At 28.9% G+C, this 25,225-nt stretch overlaps 2 protein-coding genes across 4 annotated transcripts in view; one reads left to right on the top strand and one right to left on the bottom strand.

Annotated features, from left to right (window-relative positions):
• Positions 1-628: 628 nt before the first annotated feature.
• On the bottom strand, positions 629-21,409 carry Tip60 (Histone acetyltransferase Tip60). Its single transcript, XM_075376947.1, has 9 exons — positions 21,352-21,409; positions 20,427-20,487; positions 17,815-17,883; positions 12,853-13,115; positions 11,516-11,677; positions 6,957-7,040; positions 5,924-6,248; positions 4,615-4,777; positions 629-1,014 (listed from the first exon to the last, which is right to left on the bottom strand). The coding sequence occupies exons 1-9, from the start codon at positions 21,394-21,396 to the stop codon at positions 798-800; spliced, it is 1,389 nt and encodes a 462-aa protein (XP_075233062.1). The 5' UTR covers positions 21,397-21,409; the 3' UTR covers positions 629-797.
• Positions 21,410-21,958: 549 nt separating this feature from the next.
• Positions 21,959-25,225, top strand: part of LOC142331035 (uncharacterized) — a 160,701-nt gene continuing 157,434 nt past the window's right edge. For all 3 annotated transcript variants that reach the window (XM_075376638.1, XM_075376637.1, XM_075376636.1), the window contains exon 1: positions 21,959-22,263. In XM_075376638.1, the coding sequence (XP_075232753.1) occupies positions 22,179-22,263 (85 nt within the window). In that variant the 5' untranslated portion in view covers positions 21,959-22,178. The remainder of the gene's footprint in view (positions 22,264-25,225) is intronic.

Genomic DNA, 25,225 nt, shown 5'->3' with positions numbered 1-25,225 from the left:
TTAACTCACTTATGGGTTAACATACATTTTATAAATATATTACTACTGTTTTATAAATAAAAATAATTACTAGATAAAAAATAATTTTATCAAAATTCTCTGAAATTAATCATTAATAAAAATAAAAGAATCCTGGGCTGAGTAATTCTCTATGTTTCTCCCATTAATTTACACTGCGTTGATTTGAATATGTATTTTTTCTTTTATAAAAAAACTGATATTAAAATTATTATGTAAACATCATACTTATCATATTTTGTAAAGAATTTATATAAAAAAAAACAAAACAATTAGCATGTAGATGGCATTTTGATTTAGCATCTACATTTAATTAACTGGTGCAGTATAGTTTAATAAAATCACAAAACATTCAATACCTTTATATTAAATCTTTATAATTTTTGTTTTACTAAAAAAATTGTTTTCAATTAAGTACAAACACAATAAAATTAAGAAAAAAATAATCACATCAAAAGTTTTATAATAATAACAATTATTATTATTATTTTAATAATCATTATTAATATTATTATAATATATAATTTCTTAACAGAAAAATTAATTCTACATATATATGTATAAAAAAAAGCATTTAACACTTACAATATTACAAAATCCAACACGTGGATTTTAAATGTACCTATTTTTTAAAAATATTTTTCATTTTTTATTCTTAAAAAAGGATCACAATTAATTTCTTTAAATATTATTATATAGGTAGAGGAACACCTATTTAAAACAATAAGTGAACAAACTTTCTAGTTTTATTTTTTTATAAGTTTTTTCTTCACCTAATCTTACCACTTGGCTCTCTTTGACCAGTCTTTAGGAGTCCAATGTAAACATTTTGGATCTATACGAATTTTTCTTTTTTCCATAGCTTTCATATGATTTGTCACGGTTTCATGGTTAATGGTAATTATATATTGTCCTTTATAATAATTAATTAAATTCAAATTTTGTAATGTCGATATAACATCTTCTTTCTTAATACTTGTAAGCTCACATATTTCACTGAAACAAAAAAAAATGTTGAATTAAATTTACACATCGTGATTTCCATTAAATAACAGAATAATTAATCCTTCAAGGTGTAACTCGGTTTCATACTGTAATAGGAATTCTTGTAACAAACTGTCATAGCTTAATAACTACTATTTTTACATTTTTATTTTAATCTTTTGAGCATTTTACATAACATACATAAAAAAATCAAGTTTAGAGATATTTTATTTAATAAACATATAACATGATAAAATGTATGTACTGCATCCATATAAGGCTCTTCATCTTCATCTGTCCTGAGGCAAATCCCTTTCATCTGTCTGTTTCCATTCTCAGCTATATCCAGAAAATATTTTGAATTCTTGATCATCTATAATTACTGATCTTTTTCTTTGAACCTTCTGTCCAGAGTTTTAATCGATCCTTGTCCTCTCATAACATATCTTGACTGGCTAGCTTTCCTATTATGATTTTCTCTAATTAACCTTCTACTCTTCTTTTTCCTTTTTCTTAATGTGTATGTTTCATAGATTTACAGATGTACACTCCAAATGTAATAATTCACAAGCTAATTCAAGCTACAAAATTAAATCCAAATTTTGTAACTTTTTTTTGTCTTCAGTCATTTGACTGGTTTGATGCAGATCTCCAAGATTACCTATCTAATGCCAGTCATTTCATTTTGGTATATCTCCTACATCCTACATCCCTAACAATTTACGTATTCCAAATGTTGCTTGCTTGCACAATTTTTCCCCATCTACCTGTCCCTCCAATATCAAAATGACTATTCCAGAATATCATAATATGTGGCCTATCAGTCTGTCTGTAAAAAAAACTATATTTTTCCAAATGCTTTTTTCTTCAACAATTTGCCGCAACACCTCTTCATTTATCTCTTTATCCACCCATCTAATTTTTAACATTCTCCTATAGCATTACATTTCAAAAGCTTCTAATCTTTTCTTCTCAGCTACTCCGGTTGAACTTCCATATAAAGCTACACTCCAAACATATACTTTCAAAAATGTTTCCTGATGGTTAAATTAATTTTTGATATAAGCAAATTACATTTCTGACTGAAAGCTCATTTCCCCTCCGCTATTCAGTATTTTATATGCTCCTGCTTCGTCCATCTTTAGTAATTCTGCTTCCCAAATAACAAAATTCTTCTACCTCCATAATTTTTTCTCTTCCTATATTAATATTCAATGATCCATCTACATTATTTCTACTATATTTCATTACTTTCATTTTGTTCTTGTTTATTTTCATACGGTAATTCCAGTGTAGGACTTCATCCATGCCATTCACTGTTTCTTCTAAATCTTTTTTGTGGTTGCACCTTTAGGCCAGCTACTCACTGAACACTCAAGCCCACTCACCAATGGCAAGGTCTCATGATTCATAGAGGAAATTTGTAAAATTTAATAATGTTATTTTTTTTAATAACTGTATTTTCCTATTAAATGCTTGCTTAGCCATTTCTGTTCTTGTTCTTATTTCATTTTATACTTTGCCATCTTCTGTTAAAACAGGAGATATTTATATCTTTCTACTTTAGACTTCATTTGTGCAGACATTCATTATCTCCTATCCTCATTACTGAATGAAATCATACATTGAATATCTTCCACTTTACTGGCTAATAAAAAATCATATCATTTGCAAATCTTGTATAATTTATTTTCCTTCTTCCAACACAGATTCCCTTACATTCTTCTACAGCACTTTTATCACATATTTAATATAGAGAAGGTCAGCGATATTTGATCATCATTTATTTTTACAATAGTTTTCTGATTCAGGAACAATTCTTTTATTTATCTTTTATTTTTCTATTTTCTGTTTGGTTTCTTAATACTTCCATTAGTTGACTTGTTATTTGATACTATGTACATCATTTTTCTATACAATCACCTCCCTTGTCAATGGACTTGGTCCAGTGGTCCATAAGCTTGCGTATTCCTTCCAAGGAGGTTTTTGGTTGGTCATGAAGCCACTTTTGCACTGCTTTCTGCACGTAAGTCTGTGGAAAATTGATGACCTCACAAAGCATCTTTGAGTGTCCAAACAGATGAACATCAGACAGAGCAAGAACTGGGCTGTAGATAGGCTGTTCTACTATCTCAAAAGTCAACTTGTAGATGGCTTGTCATTGTCATGCAACATCACTTCATTCAATAATAGACTTTATAGAAGCCGAGCTCATCATGGATAATTTGTTGGGCAGAACCATGAGTTACCATCTTATCGATGGTAACTCGCCTATTCGCCCAAACCGTTTCTTGAGCTGGCTGAATCTTGTCATCCGTAGTAGAGGTTGACAGACATCCTGCTCCCTTTTTGTGTATTACACTCATTCAGTCGAGCCATGAATTAAATTAAATAAATTTCTCGAGCCATGAAAAAATACTTTTTTGTGATAAAGCACTTTTTTTGTGATAAAAGTCTATGATCAATTTTACCCCTTTTACACCCTCCAACTAGAGAAATTGGATCACTGCTTGTTGTTCCTCCTCAGTGCATACTGCTAGCAAAGTGGACATGTTTACACTGCAATAACTGGAAGGCAAATGACGTGACTGGCATCAAATTTTGCACACATGATTGCAATCTTACTAACTCTAAGCATGCAAGTGCAGAAAGCAGTTTGACTCAAACTTGAAAGTGTGTTATGGCAAAAGTTTAGATAATTTTTTACTCACTCTGGTGTTTAATATTTTCAACATTAACAGTGGTAAACCCTAAAAATACAATTCTCACAATACAAAGAATTTTGTACAAAAATTTGTGATTTTATTCACACAAAGATTCAAACTGCAGAAGAATTTCTACTTGATTTACTTTCAAAACTTGAAACATGTAACATAATTCTTTTGTAACATCTTACAAGAGGTACAGTATGAACATCATGAAGTTTTAAGCAATTAAATAATGTTAGTGAAGCTGACTCATTTATCCAGTTACATAAGTAAAAATTACAATTGTGGGCTGAAAAACCAAAAAGACATAACAAAATTCCTTTATATACTAAACGCATGAACTATGTATGGTGTTGCATCACTTGGTTATACTTTTTTGAAAAAACAACACAACAGTAACTGTTATCTAAATGCTAATAAATTACAATACTCAGGTGTTTAGTTTCTGCAAAATGGTACTAGTAATCATATGGTTTAAAATTCAGTGGATGTACTGAGAAATATGTACCAAAAGTCACATGATTTCAGACAATGGTGAAGTTGGGCTTGGCCATTTTTATTTTTGGAGGTTTTTGAAGTGAAAGACATACATTAACAAAGGGAAATGCTAAAAATCGAACTCTTTGTTATTGTTGTGAACTCATCATGAACAGTGTATATATGAACATCTGCAGAATGCATTCAAAAGTGATGTAATTTTTAAATTTAAGATTCTAATTATGTGGCCATTAAAATTTAAATTTTTAATAAGTAAAATAAACATATTTTTTATCTACCTTAAATAATCGGTTCAGAACCTAAAATTCAAATCAGCCAAAACCCAGTGTTTCACCTATTACTAATAAAAATTATATTCAAATATCTCACTAAATAAAATTAATACATTAAATATTAAATTACTTACTTAATTGTTATTTGGGGTTTTTCATTTTCACCTGTTGGCTTGACGTTGACTAATATATCGAGTATTGTTTGTGCCCAATAACTTCTATATGACAGTAACCCGAGGTCAGATAGTGGCTTTTCAGGTGACCCTGTCTTCCCTTCAAATTTTGAAAGTTCATAACCTGTTATTAGTAAATAAAAATGAATGATTTTTATGCATTGACAAAAAACAGAACCTTATACAGACAAACAAAAAATTTCTTTCATGCATTTACCTACCTTAAACAAACCTTAATTATGGTATAATTCTTATTTTTTTTTCACTAACAGATTAGATTTTTCATTGTAGCATATTGATTAAGTGCGTTTGTATTTTTCTGTTTTCTCTTCAGTGAGCCAAATATATAGTTTTAATATATTAAAACAATATAATAGGAAGGATTTGTAGATAGTGTAATGCAACTAATCAGTTTACCATCCCCATTTATTCAATGCAGCATTTAATCAAGTATTCAAAAAAAACCTTCTTCAGATATTATAAATTGTGTGTACATGGTCTGAGATGTAAATTACACTTACAATAATTTTTTACTGAACTGACATTTTCAAAAGAATAAAGAATTACTGTTTAATACTAATAAAATTGTTGCAATTCTAGTGCTTTAACAAGGAAGGACAAGATGTAGGATAGGACATAAGGTAAAATATATGTTAAAGGGATGTAGTAATTTGATTGTATTTGCATAGTACAAAATGAGATGTATGTCATACAGCGTGATTTGATGTAATATCAGGATATTTTTCTGTTAAGTACACTTTCAAGTAAGTATTAACTGACAAGTTTCCCTCAATTACATTTTTTTTTTTTAAATGACACTACTATTCACAATATACAATTATGAGTATAAAAAAAAACAGGGTTTGACACATTTTTTTATATTACAGCAAATGTTTTCTATTTTTCAAGTTAGGTAATGATTCCATTTAACCTACCAATTAAAATTTCATTTTTTTCTTTTCAGAAAACCAGGAAGTAATACATACAGACATGAAATACTGTATGTACAAGTGACTGATACAGTTGTATCAGTCAATTTTGAATGTTATTACAATATCTTCAATTGTATATGATACACATTAATGTTAAAAAAGGTTTCAATGTTATTTAGAGTATAGAAATAATTGATGATTTACTGAGCAAATAGTGCAAAACATTTTTTTTCCCATATTTTTTATAAATTATTACATTTTATAAGAAGTTTTTAAAAGTAGCTCAATAAACATGTGAAACTAAACAGTACATAAAGTTTTAGTACATCAGTACTTACTAAATTCAATTAGAAGCTTTCCGTATCCTTTCCGTTGATACGGTGGCATCGTTAATATACATGCTACATTATAATCTTGTGAGGATTCTTTTTCTTTTGAAAAATAGCCGACAATATGAAAACCTCTATCATCCAAATCTGTCATGATATAAAATAAAAATGGATCTGTATCATAGAATAGTGTTTTATGATCTAAAAACAATTTTGCAAGTAAACATAGATTTTGTGCATAAACTCTATTCTTCCTTCCATCTATTTCAAAAAATGAAATACTATCTTTCCTGTATATTTCATTTCCCGGTGGATGCCGTAGATTGCATTTTGTCTACAAAAAGAAGAAACAAATCTATTATTAGGTATACGGACAATTAAAGTTACATTAGAATGTTAAGTGAAATTAATTACTAACGTCCAATTATAACTACTTGCTAAATATAACACTAATACTATAATAAGAATGACCCACTGGCCTCATAAAAAAAAATTAATCAAAATATAGGTAGCAAGAATGAAAAACAATTGAAAACAAAAAAACAATTGAAAAACAAAACTGAAGATTCACAAATGCTTTACTACTGTGGAGAACAGAATTAAAATTTTAGAAAATGTGCAGATATGTTCACATGGCACTACCAAGCATTGTACAAACTACATAAAAAATATTATTATTTAATATATTCCAAATATTTCTTATTTATTTATTATATATTACAAAATATTCAATAACTGTATTAATATAAAATGTACAAATATCAATTCTTGAGATAATGATGCTATTTATAAAATCTATCTATGTAATTTTTCACTCACATATTGTGTGCTACATGGTTGCATCCTGGCACCACTGTCTAATCTAAACCATATTTCTTACATGAAATATTTACACATTTGTATTTCAAATCAACTGATATTTAACTTTTTTCAAAACATGTTTTAAATGTATCTATCTATATATATATATATATATATATATATATATATATATATATATATATATATATATATATGGAAAAAATTATAAGCAAATACTTACCAAATGTCTTTCTAAACACTTTCGACTTTTTCGATACTTTAAACAAAACTCACATATATATATACATGGAAGATTAACAAGTTCCTGAAAAACAAGAACAATTATTTTTATAATACTTCAAGTACATATTACAATAAGAGGGTAAAATTAAATATAAATATATGGTGATGAATTTAATTATCCAGTAAGTTTTTTATTTCTTCTACTAACAGAATTCAAGAAACTTACAAATCTGTGTGTTCATATCAAACATATGTTTGTCCTTTTGCTTTTTGTCTCAAAATCTCAACTTACATGAGATTTACATAGTAGAAGTTTTACCGTTGAAAGTAATGAAATATCACAGCCACATTTTCAAAGAAAATCTATCCTTATTCTTCCTCTACATAGTTCTAAATGATTGCGATCTTTTAGTAAATTAATCTCCTACTCAAAATATAGAAAATCATAATACTTTTTTAAGCGAAGTGTAATATATGGAAGTAAATAAGATCGTTACACAAGATAATTTATAATGAGAAACGGATAATGGAAAGGTTAGATGGAGAAATTAAGACTTAAAATGGAAACAAAAGAAATCATAGGACAAATCAATTCTGGAAATGCAGCAGCAATAATAGTAGTGGAGTATGTCACAAGTAGTACAGATGATTAACACTAGTTTAGCCTCCTCCCTTTCCGCACAGAAGATTGACAGTCTGAAATTGAGTTAAATTCAGCTATACTTGTATTTAATGCAAATGGCTTATTTATACTGTCCCATGTCACTATTATATTGTTGATTTACAATTAATGACATATTTTGTATCACGATGTGTCAATTATGTCCTGAATCAGGAAGCTATAATAAATATCAGAAGAGTATCTTAAGAAAATAGTAGTGTATAAACAGGTAGGAGAGCAAGTATAAAATAACAAGTTCCATTGTGAGATAGTAACTTAAGTCAAAATCCAAATGATTATAGGATATATTAATTTAAAGAATCACAGAGATTGAGTTTATCTATCTAACTCAAAGTGACAAGAATATTATAAGTCACATCTGACCACCTGAGAAAAAGGATATATAAAAAATAATTATTAATTAAAAGTAAAAAAATTAAACTAAAAAGCAAACTAGTGCCTTCAACCAGAAAATAAATTTGATAACATGAAATATATTGAAATTAAGAAGAGGTTGTATATGTTTTCTAATTGGCAAGTGCATTAATAAACTACTATTGTCAAAAGAATTCTATTACATTTAGTTTATTATGTACGCAGACAGACATGAATATATTCACATTGTATGTAATGATATTGTTACTATTCTTAAAGTTTTACACATTCTATATATCTATGATAATATTAATTATTTAAAAAAATTATAATCTATAGGAACATTTTAATCTGATAAAAAAAAGGAATTGGCTTTTGAAAAATGGTGTTACAGGTGGATTATGAAAATTAGAAGGATTGATAAAGTAATAATGAATAAAGGAATAAAGTATAATGATGAGGTCTTAATGATAAATGGGAAATTGAGAAATTTGTAATGGATCTTACAGAAATAAGTTAGTAAGCTGAATGTTAATCCATGAAGGTTTAGATAATTTGATAATAGAGAAATGTAAAGGCAAAAGCAACAAAGAAGGTAAAGATTGGAATATAAACAGATTACATAAGGTGAAGTAATAGTGAATAAACTGAGTAAAACAAGAATAACAAACAGTTCAGAGACTTTAGTACTAAATACAGAAGAAAAGAAAAATATGTTAAGAACAAAGAAAAGGATGAACTGGAGAGTAGAGAAGATTGTAGAGATTCTTGTAAAAAATGAAAAAAATTGTGATAGATGGATTAGAAGAAAAAAGTGCCTGAAATTACCTTATTTACTTAAAGAAAGAAAGAAAGAAAGAAAAAGAAAGAAAGAAAGTAAAAGTCGCAGAGTAAGACAAAGATTAAATACATGTAGGATGTTTGAATGCAGCATGTAAGAGTTTGAGATTAAAAAGTTTGATGCACAACAGAAATTAATCCTTGAAAAAAAAGCAATTCAATAACAACATTTTCATTACAGTAAAAATTTTACAGTAAAACTTTCAAAAATACAGAAAATTATGAGTGAGAAAAAAGAATCATCTTCACTATATATAATGTACTTAATAAGTTGGAGACATTTCTTACATATAAATGGAAAACACTTTCAATTTAAAAAAAAAACAACACAAAAACACATTTACCTTTGTAAGGTGGAAATTATAGAAAATATTTACAAAAGAATCAGTGGTTTGGCTGAAAAAAATGCATGTTATTTCAACAGGAGATAATTTTTTTCTTAAAGCCTTGCTGGACAGTTTGACAAAAAAATTACCTTATTTATTATGTTATTCTAAAATTAACTGTAAACTATTTCTGATCTTTCATCATCTGATACTCAACTGCTCATCTGAAAGGTACTATTGTGGTAGAATTTCTTTGGAAACAGATAAAATTATCATAAGTTATACTACATCTGGCTAAATAATGTGCTCGGCTGTTAATGAGCAAGTAGTTTTATTTATTTACTTTTAAAAAGCGAGTTCCGGTAATTTGAGTTACATGCCATAATTAATATGAATACTGAGCATAATATTGATAGTGCATATTGTATTTATTATTAATTTAAATATTTTATTTCCCGCAGTTTTTGAAAGTTGATTAGCCCTTTACCAAACACAAGGGTTAAACTATTTCTATTTGTTATTTAAAAAAATAATATTTGTGAATTTTGTTAATTTATTATCAATGTAATTTTAATATTTTCTTTTATTAAAAGTCGCTGAAAATAAGAGCAAAACAAAAACTTCAAGGGAAAAGTAACAGTAGAGGATTACAATAAATATAAGTTTGTAATTAAACAATATTAAAATAACATTACAAAGAAATACACTTATACAATATAATAAAAATATATTTAGATGTAATTACTTGATAATGGTTGAAAGGGCAAACAAGTAAGAAAATTAAAGATTTCTGATTATAATGAACTTAACAGAGCCATTTGGGACTGGTTTGATTGTATGAGTGAAAGGGATTCCCGTTTTAGAATTTAGTTTAAGTCAAGTTTTGAAGCGGGACAAATATTAAAGAAAAAGCATAGAATAACTGACTTAAATACTATGTTATTTTTTAATATTTATGTTATTTTTTCTAGTTTATTAGAATTCTTTAAATATTTAAATTAATATTTAATAAATTTATACTAACAAACTGATTAAGCTATTTACATTTTTTCAATCTCATTTATACTCAAGGCTGTCCTTAAAATGAAAACTTGCTGAAGATATATTTTAATATCCTACTGGATTTCATTTTAGTAAGATTTAACATTACACACTATTTAAATAATAATTTGCATCTATTTTTCTAGATAGTCTCTGATCACAGAGTTGAAGCAGCTGTAACAGCATTTCACAACTTTTTTAATTCCATTATCATAAAATTCTTTTACCTATGAATTGAGCCACCCTTCTGAACTGGATTGCCACCAAACATCATCGATGCACTGAGATGGAAGCCCCTTCATATTCATGAAGGATGGCAACCACAATGTGCAAAATTGTACATTGTACAGTCAATGCCCGCTATGTGAGCGGGCATTGAATTGTGTGAGCAACAATAGTGATCGATACACCATGTTTTTTTGAACAGCACTTGTAACGTCTAACCATCACTGTGATACCACATCCCATGAGATCAACCAATATGACCTCTTTTCAAACCCAACATCAGTCATCTTGATTTTCCTGGCAGAAACAGATTGCTAATACTTTTTAGGTTTTGTTTGTATTGCTCCATTTCATTGATTTGTCATTATGTTATATATGAAACCTGGGTTTCATCAGCTGTAATAATTTTATATAAAATTAACGCATCGCTTTTGATGCCGAAGAAAAATTAATGCGATCACATTTTATTGTTTATAGTTATTTGTGAAAAAAGTTTAAGAACCTCTTGGGCCCAAGATTTACGATCATGATCCAGTGTTATTATGATAGGTGCATGAAAGATGTGAGAAAATTAATCAGAAGGATCTGATATGGTAAATCCATCAGTTACCTCAAATTCAAATGTCAATTTTCTTAACAGGTCTATTATTTACAAATTTTAGTTCTTCACCACTTTACCTTCACTTCCACTTCACCTTCATTATATATACTGATCTGCCCATTTCTTAACATTTTTAGTTATTGCAATTTTCTCTGTAAACTTTACAAAGTTAACAATGGGTTTCAGTGCCTTACAGTATCTCAGATGTCTATTACCAAATATCAGACCTGAATTGCAGCACACATTTTAAAGAATTTTTATTGGTTAGAGAAAATACCTCTTTTTAAAATCGCTTGTATTCAGAATTTCACTACACTGCTGCACTAAAGTGTCATTGTTACTCTCTTCAAGTAAGCTACATTTAAAATAAATTATACTTTAGTTTTGATAGCTCTTCTGCATCATTCCAATGAAAGAACTTATAAGAAAATGTATATTTGAAAGTAAAACAGATTTTATTTATATATATATACTCTCAATTGATTTACCTGTGGATAGGGTGAAAAGTACCATGGCCGTATCCTATTCACACCGAGTTCAATCATTTCCACATTTTTCATTCTAGTTACTACATCATTACTATGAGTCACCATCGAGCCGGTTAGTCTAGGTGTTCCAACACTATCCTTAGGTGCTTCTTGTTGTGAATCCTTCATGGAAAAAATAAAATTACAAATTAAGTCTATTAAAAATATTAAGTTCTTTACAAAGATATTACTTTTTATATATGCAAGTTCACTTTAATGGATGGTTAACTATAAAAGATTTAAGCAAATTTGGAATTATAAACCAATGACTAACAGGTAACTAGGATTTTAAAAATTAAGTTGACTCTATCAATCAAAATTTATGTTCAAAGTTAAAAAAAAATTAAATTGCAATGCTTTTTTTACATGTTTAAACCAATAAGGCAATTTATGTCAAAAAAGACTCCCACCTAAATGGAAGCTGCTATAGTGTTATTTCTGCTATATTCAGAAACTGCAACTAAAAGAGAAGTAACGAGAAAATGCATTACACTATCCTGCATAGACACATTTGTATGTTTTTATGACTAAATTAATGAAATCCTTCAGCACTTTCCATTTCTTTAACTGCTATAGTTATTAATCTGTATTATGACCTTTCTTCACTAGTTTAATGGTTTTTTTATGAAAATGGCTAAGGTATCCAGGTATCTCATATTTTATAAGCTAAAGATATTATTCTTAATTTGAAAGAGGTTTTCAGCGGTAGACTGCACTCACACAGACACAGAGTTTATTTTATTCACTACCGCATACAATCAAATTTCAGAAATTTTGAAGATATTTTAATTTTATCTTATTCATTTTCTACAGACATATGATTCTTCCTTTAACAACAGTGTTGTTATTCAACCTCTGCTGTAAAACTGTTTTTAATCCAATCAAAAAAATTTATTTAAATTACTTATATTTGCTACCAAAGGAAAATCCATTTAATACTCTTTTAATATATTAAAAATCTTTTTATGTTCTCTGATTCACTATCTTGACACATTCATTAACAACTATACATGGAAGTACAATACGCATATAATCATATTTAAACGCACAAATACAAACAGGCCTTTTTGTCATTTTGTTAATACAAACAGAACTTCTATCAGTATTTGGTAATACTACTAAAAGATTAAATATATGTCTGTTTTAAGCAATAGACAGATATAACTTTATTGAACTTTGAAGATAGAGTTTAGTGAAACACACATAAGATCTTATGAATTAATTTAAACTTATTATGATTTCATTACTTATTCATCTATAAATTTCCAGTATATTTTATTAATTAAACTGATTATCACCTCATCAACACTAGCTGAAGTAACTTTTCGTTTACGAGAAATTTTCTTCTGCAATGCTGCAGCAAGGACGGCATTTCCATTGACCATTTCTGAGTTAACAGGTGATGACGGGCGGGATGAGGCATTCTGGTGTGTGGCAGCAGTTTGTTTCTTCGGTGTACTAACCCCCGTCGTTCCACCCCCAGAAGCGTCCCGACGGGGGAATTGAACTTTTCTTGTGTCTAGGCGGTCTTCTGTTACCCATTCGTCTAATCTTTTGTTGTCTTAAGGTTAAACAAATAAAATAAATATATTTTCAATTAATAAAAAGCTGTCAATAGTGTTAAAACAGTTAACAGTACAAAAAATACTGTAAAGGTTTTGATAATATTAACAAAAATTATATATTTTGATTAAACATATATTTTATATATCGGTTAACAGAAAACAAGAATCATTAACTTCCAAAAAAAAAGATGATAACTTTCCTTTACGAGACAACTTTATTTAGATCGTAGAGTTAAAGATTGAGTATTTCCCGGTATAACAGAAAAAATAGAGACCTCTTCCATCAAGTGCCACCAACCTCTCTGGAGGTTGGAGAAGTGGATGGAAGTAGGGCACTCTCTTGTCCTTGGGTTGAGAAATCACTCCTAAAGGAGAATGAATGAAGAGCATGCGAATATGGAAAACAAGAGGAAACCACTGCATTAAAGATCTAAGAAACAATTTTTCAATATTGGTGTGGTTTTGTGAAATTTAATTCCATTGGTAAAATAGTCCCTGATTCAAATCTCCAGCTGGGGACCTAAAAAGATTTCACTCAGAAAATAAAAAGTAATGGTAAAAGGCGTATGTCTGAACTCTACTGCATTGTGGAAAATTAGAAAATCCACAGTTAGAAATGGAAGAAATGAAAATAGATGTGTTAGGAATGAGTGAGATGAGATGAAGTAATACGGGAGATTTCTGAATCAGGAACTTCAGAATAATACGCACAGTAACCTTTGAAGGGAGTTCAGGAGTAGAAGGTGTGGGAATGGTTGCAAGTAAGGAATTGGGTAGTTGCATTAGCATGTGCAATTAAATGGTAGGATTATATTATTCAAAATAAATACCAAACCAAACAAGACTGCGACAGTTCAAGTTTACATGTAAACTTCCAATCAGGAAAACAAGGAAGTGGTAAACATATACGAGGAATTGATGGGATTAAAAAGGGTGTAAAAGGGGAGGAAATCCTTGTTATACAAGACTGAATGCTGTATTAGTGAGGAAACTAGGAACCTGCAGTAGGACCTCGTGGACTTGGAAAAAGAAACAAAAGGGATGATCTCTTAGTTGAATTCTGCACATCAACTAATAGCCGCTAATATGTGGTCCTAACATCATCCTAGATGGCACATGCTGGGAAGACACCTGGGAATCATAGAAGATATCTGATACCTATAATCTAGTAAGACGCACATTTACGAGCAAGGCCAAAGACTGCAAATTTGTTCTGGCATAGACAGCGATCATAATTTAGTTCTTCGTGAGCGTGATCTGAGATTTAAAAAATTAACTAAGAAAGTAGTAAAAAAAAAAGAAACTTAAAGCTCTAAAATAAAGAACTTTTGGTGGCATACACTTCTCAGATAAACTAGGGTGTAACTAATAAGGAAGATGAGATAGAATGTATAGAAGAATAATGGACTTAAAAGATGCTGTGATAGAAACTGCAGATAAAATGTTAGGTAGGCATTAGATACAAATTAGAATAGTCTTGGCAACAAAAAATATTACTGATAAGATACCGAAAAGGAGGGAACAGAAAGCCACAACTGTGAAAGTAGGAAAGTGACAATATAATGTTTTAATGAATGAAATAAACAGAGGCAAAGAAATTGAAAGAATTGTATTTGGAGAAAAGATGTAGAAAAGTTAAAAGGAAGGATAAGGAAAAGTAAACTGGAAAAGTATATCAGATTATTAAACTTTTTTTTTTTGACAAGTGTAAAGGGTGAGAATGGAAAATTGGTGTATGATCAAAAATATATTGCCAAAGATGGAAGCAGTAATTGGAAAAAATGTATAAAAGAGGCGGGAGTGATGGATGAGATACATCTAAAGAAGGAAGAAGAGAGGGGGGATTATATTTTAAAAGAAGAATTCAATTAGGTTATATGGAAGATGAAGGATGAAAAGCCCTTGAGTATTGACAATATTGTATGCTGGCAGAGCAACACTGAATGGAAAAATAATCTGACTACACTGTTGTTTAATAATGTGACTGTTGGTGATAACCTGCAAAATTCCCTATTTTAGATTGTCAACAGAATTTACAGAAAAAGTCAGGTACCTGCAGATTTTAAGAGGAGTGGCATTGTACCATTACCAAAAAGAACACCTGCAAAAGGGCTGGATGTGGTAAGTTGGCAGAAGTGGGAGGAGTAAGGATGCAAGGAGAAAGAGTAGATATGGTGAGATTTGCTGATTGGCAGAGAATGAGCAGGATGTAATGGCAGCATTGGAAGAGATACTAAGATACTTGTGGCATGTCGGAATCAAACGGGAAAGCACAATGCATGTTGGGAGGAGTGTTTAGAAAATGTGGACTGCTTTATAACATAAACTGACATAACTGGGCAGTAAGGTAATGTCAAATGGCCGATCAAAAAGGAAATGCGCAGTATCACCCTAACAGATTTAATAAAAAAGTATAATCTAATCATTTCAAACAAAATGATGACCTCAAGAACAGTGAAGAGTTTGTTTTTGTGTGGAAGCATGGAAAGAAAAATTAAAGCTTTTGAGATGTGGCACTACTACAGAATGAAGAAAATCCAGTGGTGACTAATGAGGAGGTATTATGAATGGTTGGCACTGATAAACCTTCCCTCTTGATCAACAAAGAAGAGCCCACCGGGCCCTTTGTTATGACATGATGGGTTGACTAAAACAGTATTAGAAGGTAGGTGTAGTGGAAGGAAAGAAACTAGAGGAAGAGTGAGGCTCAAGTAAATCAACTAGATTATGAAAAAAACATGGGATGTGGTAAATATACTTACCGATGTGGTACAGAGTTAAAAAGACTTGCTGAAAATTTGGAAGAATGAAGATCAATCCAAACTAATCCTAGAATTGTCAACAAAAGAAGAGAAGGCACATTTATTATTACTAATTTTGTTAGTCTTATCTTGTTTTACAAGAAACGGTATTGTACCTTATATTCATTGCAGCTCTAACCAATAAATTCCAATAACTTACAAATTGTTGTTATAAACAATCTAAAATATGATAAAAAAAATTCATAATAATGACTTAACATAGTACATTTCTGATATACTTATGAAAATAAGAATTCATCAAGAAGCCATCACCACAATAACAATAGAATATGGTTATGCTGATTACTAGACAGCGGAAACGTACTTATACTACCGGGCAACACTGCCACAGTGTATGGGAATGCTTAATAATCATCAGAGGTAATTACCTAACAATCAATGTTATTTTTTTATAACCAATGTTCTGGGAGCTTTTTCTGCATGATTTGGGAATGTGATGCATACTTTCTGAACATCTACCACCTGTAAATAACATTTAAATAATAAATATAATAATATTTATTATTATTATAGAGAATACTTTTAGCCTCATTTCAATTCCCAACTTCTTAACCTGCAGGTGTTCCTGCTAAGTCAAATGACCTGATGGAAGGTCAGATATCCAATCCTAGTAGGAGACAGATTGATGAACAATCCTATGCAGGGCTTGGGATTTATCCTCGGTTTACTCCAAAAGCTGATAGTCCCAGAAAAAAGATACCTTAGGCAGTAGGAATCCAAGTATGAGGATTGTGAAGCAGATAGGATATATAAAGCAACCCTGTTATAAAGGAGACAGCCTCTTCACTAGTCAGAATACTGAGGGTTTGCTTGGTACATACCTGAAACCTTTCAAATGAAAAGCAACAAGAGAAAGAAAACAAGATTGGGATTAAAACTTAAACCACAGAAATAAAAATTAATTATGAGAATTGGAAAATGAAATATTTGTCAGTTCAGTAGGAAAGAGATTAAAAAAAACTGACTACTGAATTTCAAAGAACAAAACTGGATGGTCTTAGACTGATGAAGTTAATAAAGCAAGACAGAAAGGAAAAAAGCAAACAGGTCATCCAAGAAAAAAATGGGAGGGAGGATTTAAGCAAAAGTTAGTTGTCTGGTCAGGGATAGACCAGAATAAGGCAAAAGAAATGGTGGAAAGCAATGGAAATCTCTTGTAACATCAACACCGACTGGAAGAAGAGCCAACTAAGTAATAACCCATGTGTTATGAAACTATTAAGTTACAGTTTTATTCTCAGCTACAACAGTTCTTTTTACAATAATATGTTTTTGGAAAAAGCATAAATTTTAGAAGGCAGGATTAAAAATAATAAACCCATTCATAAGGTATTTGTAGGTCTGATGAAAACATTTGATAATGAAGAATGAAGAAACAAAAAGAAAAAATTGCAACTCAAATTTAAGAAAAAGTTATTTATAACCTGTATGAGAATCAAAAATCAGGTAACCGTTATAAAAAGGTGAGCAGCTCTTTTTCAGAAGGAAATGCAAAAAAGGCTAATATGTTTCCTGATGCTTTTTAAACTTAAAAACACAGAAGAGGGAACAAGGGGATTGAAAATACTAGTCTGTATAGTAATACAGGAATGGAGTAACTATCTGAGAACAAAAACTGAAAATATTAATGTTCGCAAATGACATAGTTGTTCTGGCAGAAATCAAAACAGCATGATTAATTGTTTAAAAAGGAATTTAATTTAAATACAAATAAAATTAAAACAAATGTAATGAAATGTGATATAACGGATTTTATGTAATTTCTTAAGATTTAAGGATTAGCGTAACATAAACAAATTTTTAGTTGTTTTTCAATGCTTGTAATGTTTTTCATCAGAAGTAAAATAATTTATTTGTTTGAAATTATACTTACAATCTACATAATGTATATAATACAGCATGTGTCCTTTGCATTCTCTCATACTGATTATTTCTGCGAGTGCTGAAAAAAAAAGAAAGAATTATTTTTTATACAACTGTAACTCAATAAATAAAATAAACACTTTAGGAAATATACAATAAATATTACATAAAATACCATGCAATATTCGAACACAATATTTTCTCATTCTCTTTATCTAAGAAAAAAAATAGAATTTACATGCATACACTTATTACAATATTGAGATTCTGAAAGGAAAAGACAAAAGATAAAAAACAATTGACACATTTAGTGTCAATTATATCACATTTTAGTCATATAATATGGAGTAACAAGGTACCCCATGTTATATTTGATAAAATATAAAAAATCCGAGAAAGGAGTAGTGCTGGAAGAAGTATATTGTAGCTACATAACATAACAAAACAGTTTGGACGTTAATCAAGTGGTTCAGCTTCTAACAGTAGAATGTTCATAATTGCCAATCTATATCAAGAGTCAGTACCAGAAGAAGAATTAAATTTATTCAATGTAATAATATAGTGAAATAACAATAATTTAAAACTATGATTGTATGATTTTCAAATTGTTTGATTATGATGGAAGATGATGTATAGTCCAGTCATCTAAGCTGACATTAAGTGATACTCTCTTGAATGGAAATGCACATCCCCAACCAACGAAATTCAAAACATTCAAACAGTTACTTTCAACCACAAAATTTATGATCAGAAACTTATTACTCTGATAAATTAAAAAAAAGCCATTAATATTGAATTAGTACTGTGACATCTTAAAATGGTTATGGTACTCTATACAAAACAATTCTCTGATAATGCACGTACTCAAATCACTAAAAATAAGAGAACAGTTGCATAATTTTCAATGGGTTGTACTGGACAATCTTCCATACAATCAAGATCTGGCAGCATGTGATTTTCATCCTTTCCAGAAGTTAGAGGAACTTTAAAACAAAACCAAACAGATGGATTACATCACCCCAATGCAGCAGAATGATTCAAGCAAGAGACAACATCACAGATCAATATGGTAAAAATCGGCTGTTACTGATTGATATACATTGAAATACTGTTTGTATTTTTTTGTATTGTATGGATGCGATATAAATTGTTTCAAGTTAGTGAAAATAGTTTAAGTTTAGTTAATTAAAGCTGACGTAGGAGTCAATGGTACAGTACTTCAGTCTTCAAGAAGGGAGGTTCATCAAATTAATCTTCAGATTTCAAAAATGTCTGACTATCTTTGAGGATTACATTGACAAACAGTTTATAACATATTTTCATTAAATACAAGGATTTTGAGTTACAATAAATTATCAATTTATAAAAAAATTATTTTCACTTAGACTAGACTAATATTAAACTCTATTTATTTTTGTAAATAGATGTTCTGCTTGGATATTCATGGGTTGTCGTCTTCCACTCCCAGAAAATTAGTAAAGCATATAGCTATTATTTAATTGTTTATTTATAAGTTGGTAACTTTGTTTTTTATATTGACTGACACCTGTTTGAATTTGTAAATACAGACATGTTTGGCAGCTGTAATAGTAATACTTTTACTAACCCAACCTCGTTAAACAGGTTGTCATACAGTTTTTTTATCAGTTCTCAAACAATTAAATTAAATTAAAGATTATATTACTTTAGTAAATTGGTAGGCGGTGGGTGATTACAAAGTTGGATAAAAATTATTGCTTTTCATTATACCATTATTTCATTTTACATCATTATTTAGGTCACAAATCACTATTCCATTCATCAACTTGACATAATTTTCAAGTCTTCTTAGATGGGCATTTCAAAACTTCTTTAAGTTTATCTGAAACATTATGTTCTTTCAATTGTTCTCTAGACTTTGGTATTTTTTAATACTAAAACAACTATAAAAATTATACACTATTATGTTATAAATGTAAGAAAACAAGTTCTTAAGTCACCGAAGATGCTATTAATGAGATATAGCATACTGTCATCAACTGTAACATAAGCATGAACTCATCTACAATCTGCTCTCTAGCAGTTTTATTAGCTGAACGAATGTCAGTTTCTAATGCCTTGAGCAAGAGAGCAGCAAAATCACAGAAATATAACTAGAAACAGAAATAGTTGTCAGCTGTAGCAATCAGTAGAGTGATAAACCTTTACCTACCAACCTTAGATAGAACAATAAACCTCTATTAATGTTCTATTTAAAACATCAAGGGTTTCTTCTTTACCTTACAACTCTTACCGCAGCTTTCTTTTGCAAAACAATTCAGTTTCATAATATTAAATGAAATGGCAAAGTTAAAATTCAAATAGGCAAAGTATTATTATTAAATTCCAATTATAGTTAGCTTCAAATTTCATATTAAGCTGCAAGGGTTGTTAATTCAAGAAGCAAATAACATATAGATTAACAAAACATTACAAAATCTAATTTTACTATAATTGTAAAAGAATAATTACATTTCAACAAAGTTTTTTCTTACTGAATATTCAATGTAACAGTAATAATACAATAATAAATATAAATTATTCTGAACACGGAAAAATACATACAAAATGGAAAAATACTATAAATAATTTTCTAAAACTTACGCCAGTCGTCTTCGCTGCTCCTCATTTTTACTGGAAGTCGACATCCTTCTACAAGTGAACCCTGCAAATAAAATTAAAAAATATTCATGAATGCTGTCTATATCTGGTATGTATCATTCTTAGTTAGTATTTTTTTTTAAACAAAACTATAGTATTTCTATTATTCATTTAAAAATTCTTTAATATTTAAAAAAATTATGAAGTTATCCTGAAATTCAATGAACTGGTGAAATAAATGTACGTACAATAGAAACATTTATTTTAATTCTTTTTCAGTGGTTGTTACATATTAAAATGGTATAACTGAAACACTAATTGTAATAAATTAAAATTACAAGTTGTTCTAGATTAAGTAATTTCCTTTCTTTATTGAAATTGCAATGTACAGGATTCACAACCTAAACTAAAAAATAACTAATAAATTATATAAAAACCACTAATAACAATAAAAATATTGTTAGAGGTAATCATCAAAGAAATTAAAAAAAATATGTGTAAAAAAATTATAAAGTAAAACCTTTTATTTATGGAATAACTTTAGATTACTATAAGTTCAATTTAAATTGTTAAAAAATTGTAAATGTTTAATTTATACTACGATCGTAGTACCAACCGCACATGGCATAAAAAAACAAGTTATAGTTAGGCTACAAATCAACCTGTTACACTTCGTCGTGGATTATCATTAGAAATTTAGGAGGCTATGTTTATTAACAGGAATAATAACGTAAAAGTAACCTAACAATATTATTGTTTCAATAAATATTCAAACCAAACACTTTGCGGTGTTGCCAACTACAGGACAACATCCAATAGATACTATGTAAATGCACAATATTTTACAACACACAGTTATTTAATATAATTAGTAGTGAATAATATACAATATTTAATTTAAATTTATACGTAGTTTATTCATTATTACCACAGAATCGCATATTGTTTCGCGTCCGTCGATTTCTTCCGTCATTTTAGGTTAACCAGCTGATTTGTGAATATGGCGGGTGGATAACATCAGATTAACCAATGGCCAATATGAGAAAAAATATCAAAATCATTTTTACAACATTCCTAATAACAGGACAACATAACTATAAAATAAATGTGGACTTTATGATAAATTACTTATTTACTAAAATAGCAAGTATTTGTGCAAGTAATTTTAAGTGTATCAATCAGTAATTTCTCTTAAAATTACCTACAACTAATTTCAGAAAAATAAAAAAGACTGAATTTAATTCATGGTTAACATTAAAATTATTTGTTATACAAAACCAGAAATTTTATCGGTGTTTTAATTAGAAATATGCAGCACCAGTTAGAATATATATTATTTAAAATTATAATAATCTGTTTGCACCTAGTAAATTTAGTAGTTATACGAAAAAGAATCTATAAATGAGCATTTATGACCTTTCTGTCATTATTTTATGGCACAACAAGAAAAATATATATTGCGCATTCTATGTTGGTTAACCTGCAATCTCATCTATTGAGATGTTTGTTGCTGACAAGGTTTGGGCATGCGCGAATTTCGTTCGTGTGTGGTTGTGTAGTTTTTTCGGTGCAGTTGGTGTCCGAAATTACGAAGGTGTTTGAAAGAAAGTCATGCTACCTTGTTTGTCAGCTAAGCTTACTTACCGTCGTAGCGAAATCGATCGTGCGTGTTAATAAATAATGAATATCTTATCACTTTGTCATAATGCAGTATCACTTAATATGTTTACCGGTTATTTAAGTTTCATAAGATGAATGAACATTATGAATTATTCCCCCTCAGGTCGAACTATAATTTGTAAAGAAGTTTTCGATGAAAACAGTCTACCTTCAGAGGAAGGTGAGAATTAAAATTATAAACTGTTAATCGGTTTACTAAGTTAATATAAGTGTATTATGTATATAAATTAAGTGTATAATTATGTTGAGTAATTAGAATTTCACTCTCGCTAATATTTTTTGTTTCAGTATTCAGTAACATTTAATTGTTTTCTATTATTCTAGCAACTAGATAAAATATACTGTACTAGTATTGGGGCTATATTCTGACGTAATGTATAATATTTTAGGGGTTTTGCAAGTTTCAGACGGTTAAAAGTATAGTGAGTGTAGTATTAATCGGCTTTTAATATAACAACATTTTGAAAGTAATGCAGTAGATGAAAATAACTTTAAAAAAAAATATATTTTATTATGCTTATTAAATTATTATAATTAGTTACAATTAATGAAAGTAATTATTGAATTGGGGAGGGGACTTTAAAATCTTCGTTGACGATTTCTCCATTTCTCTGCTTGTAAGCTTGAAATAATGATTTTATTTAAAATTATGATCCCAAATAAGATCTTATATTAATTATAGATCATGTATTACAATAATTAACTATTTGTTTTATAACTTCATATTGTTATCTATAATCACAAAATTACAATTTGTTTACTATTATTATTATTGATGCATTGGAATTACTTAAATCAGTTTTTATTTTGAATTTAAAACCATAACATTAAAAATATTATTGTATTTACAAGATACATTTGACCTACTAGAAAGTTGTAGTTTCTGTCGCTTTTGGATTTCAGATTGATTGCTATCCACAATTTATTGAACAGAATGTAACAAAATTTAGTACTGTTTTTTTTGTAAACATTATTTTATATTAACAAAACATATATGAACAGTATCAGTGTGACTATATCAACAGAGGTAAATCTGACTGAATATAACCGCAGTTCATAGTTTTATAGACGTATAACCACCATAATGAGGTTTATCTTAAGGATTCATTTTAATCTCCTGTTAAAGAATTACTATTTTAAAAAATGGGTTTGATTCTTCATCCTTATTAACTAATTGCAGCATGTGTAGGAGTGAAAGGTGTTAATCGGTACATGAACAAGAGTTTGCACTCTCTTACAACTTAAACAGCTGGTTTAACCATGACCAAATTGAAACTAATATTCCTGGAATGTTGATAGTAATACTTTTTTTAGATATAGATTAATCTTACTGATTTATTAATTTTAGAATATAGTATATAAACTATTGAATCAATGTATAACTATTAAAATAGTCTTCATAATTGAATTTGCAATATAAAAAAGAAAATATATGATTGAATCATCCCATGCATAATAATTACATTTCGGAAATTGATCTTTTATAAATGGTGTTGAATTCTATGTAAAAACTAATTATGAACTCCGATAAGTAAGATAGTAACCATACCACAATTTCCTTATTTAGCTTTATGGGGTTATCTGAAGACTCTTTGTATCCTACCTGACAAAGTAGAAGATAATGTCGTACTGTTTAATTTAGGTTAGTACTGTTATTCAAACCAAAATTAATCAAGTATGTTATTTATATACATGATTGAACGTTTAGCTTTTGCAATTTTATGGCATATAAAAAGAATTCTAATCACAAACTCTGGATTATAGACATATAACGCAATTCAGTTTTAGAACTTCTGGAGTGGGAAACTTTTATTTTCTCTGGAATATGGGAGTACAGTTATTCTTTGGTCAAAATTTGTGGTATAATGTGAGGGTTTCAGCCTTTTATCTTGAAGGTTCTGGCTATAATCTTAGTTTACCAAGCTTACAAAAAATACTGACTTATTGTTTTATATTTAGCAATGAAATGTTAATAAAGTTTACTGGTGAAAAATTTTAAATAAAAAATTACTCAATTACCATATTGTTAATTGAAATTAGGGTAATTTTTGCTGCCAATCCTTTGTCTATGCTTTTTTGTATCTACCAAAGACAGTGAGCGTACTTTAGTCCTGCTGTGAACAAAGCATGCTTTCATTTTTTGCTGATGTTAATAAAAGGAAGGCTCCTAATAGTTATGCTATTCTGTTTAATATGTAATATTAAAAATATGTGGTTTTTTAGCTTTCCCTAGTAGAAATTAATGCCAGTTGAATTATTTCAGAGATAATACAATCATCAAATTGAAGTTGTCTCTAGCACAATCTTCAGGGTAAAAATGTATGGTCCTGTACTCATGTAAATTAATTCCTGTCAAGAATTTTTTCGTTGAAAGGATTGCAAGCAACCGACATTCAACAAAACTGTTATACTATTTTTGTCAGTTATACATACTAATGCTAATTGCTGATATTGTTCCATTAATGATAACTGTATTATATATGTTGCCCATAGAATTAAATTTTTGAACAATAAAATTTCAAAAATGTCTTGTTTGATGAAATTCTTGTCGGAGAATTAAATTGTTTCATATGCAAGATTAAAACATATTGTTTTGATTTGAATTGTCTTCATGAAATGCATTGTATTTAATGCATCACTTTTAAAATATCTATTTTGCCTACATGTATTCCCACCAGAATTGTAATATTACATCACGGGTTCCATCTAAAGTCATAAGGTTTTCTGGCTACAGAAATGAACTGCAAGTTCATAGTTATATTGGTAAATGTTGACAGTTTCGTGTTGAGTAATATTTAATTAAACATTTTTTTTCACGAGAATATATAGATATATATATATATATATATATCAAACCAGGCAACAGAACAGTTTTTGCTTAACAAAGTGCAGTACTTGCCCATGGAAAAGGACATATTGTTAATAAATCACATACCATTAAAAAACTAACCAAAATGTAAAAAAAAAAATTTATTTACTGGTTAAATAAATGTAACTTTCTACGTGTTCATTTATTGCATACACAAGTTTTCTTAGATATTTTCCAATTAACACCTTCAATATTGTTAATTTGTGTCTATGTGATTAATGAATAATCTAAATATTTGTATTGCTATTATTTA

This window comes from Lycorma delicatula, chromosome 10, assembly GCF_047948215.1.
Source record: "Lycorma delicatula isolate Av1 chromosome 10, ASM4794821v1, whole genome shotgun sequence".
In the NCBI taxonomy this organism is placed as follows: domain Eukaryota; kingdom Metazoa; phylum Arthropoda; class Insecta; order Hemiptera; family Fulgoridae; genus Lycorma; species Lycorma delicatula.
This window is presented reverse-complemented; position numbering and strand designations above follow the sequence as displayed.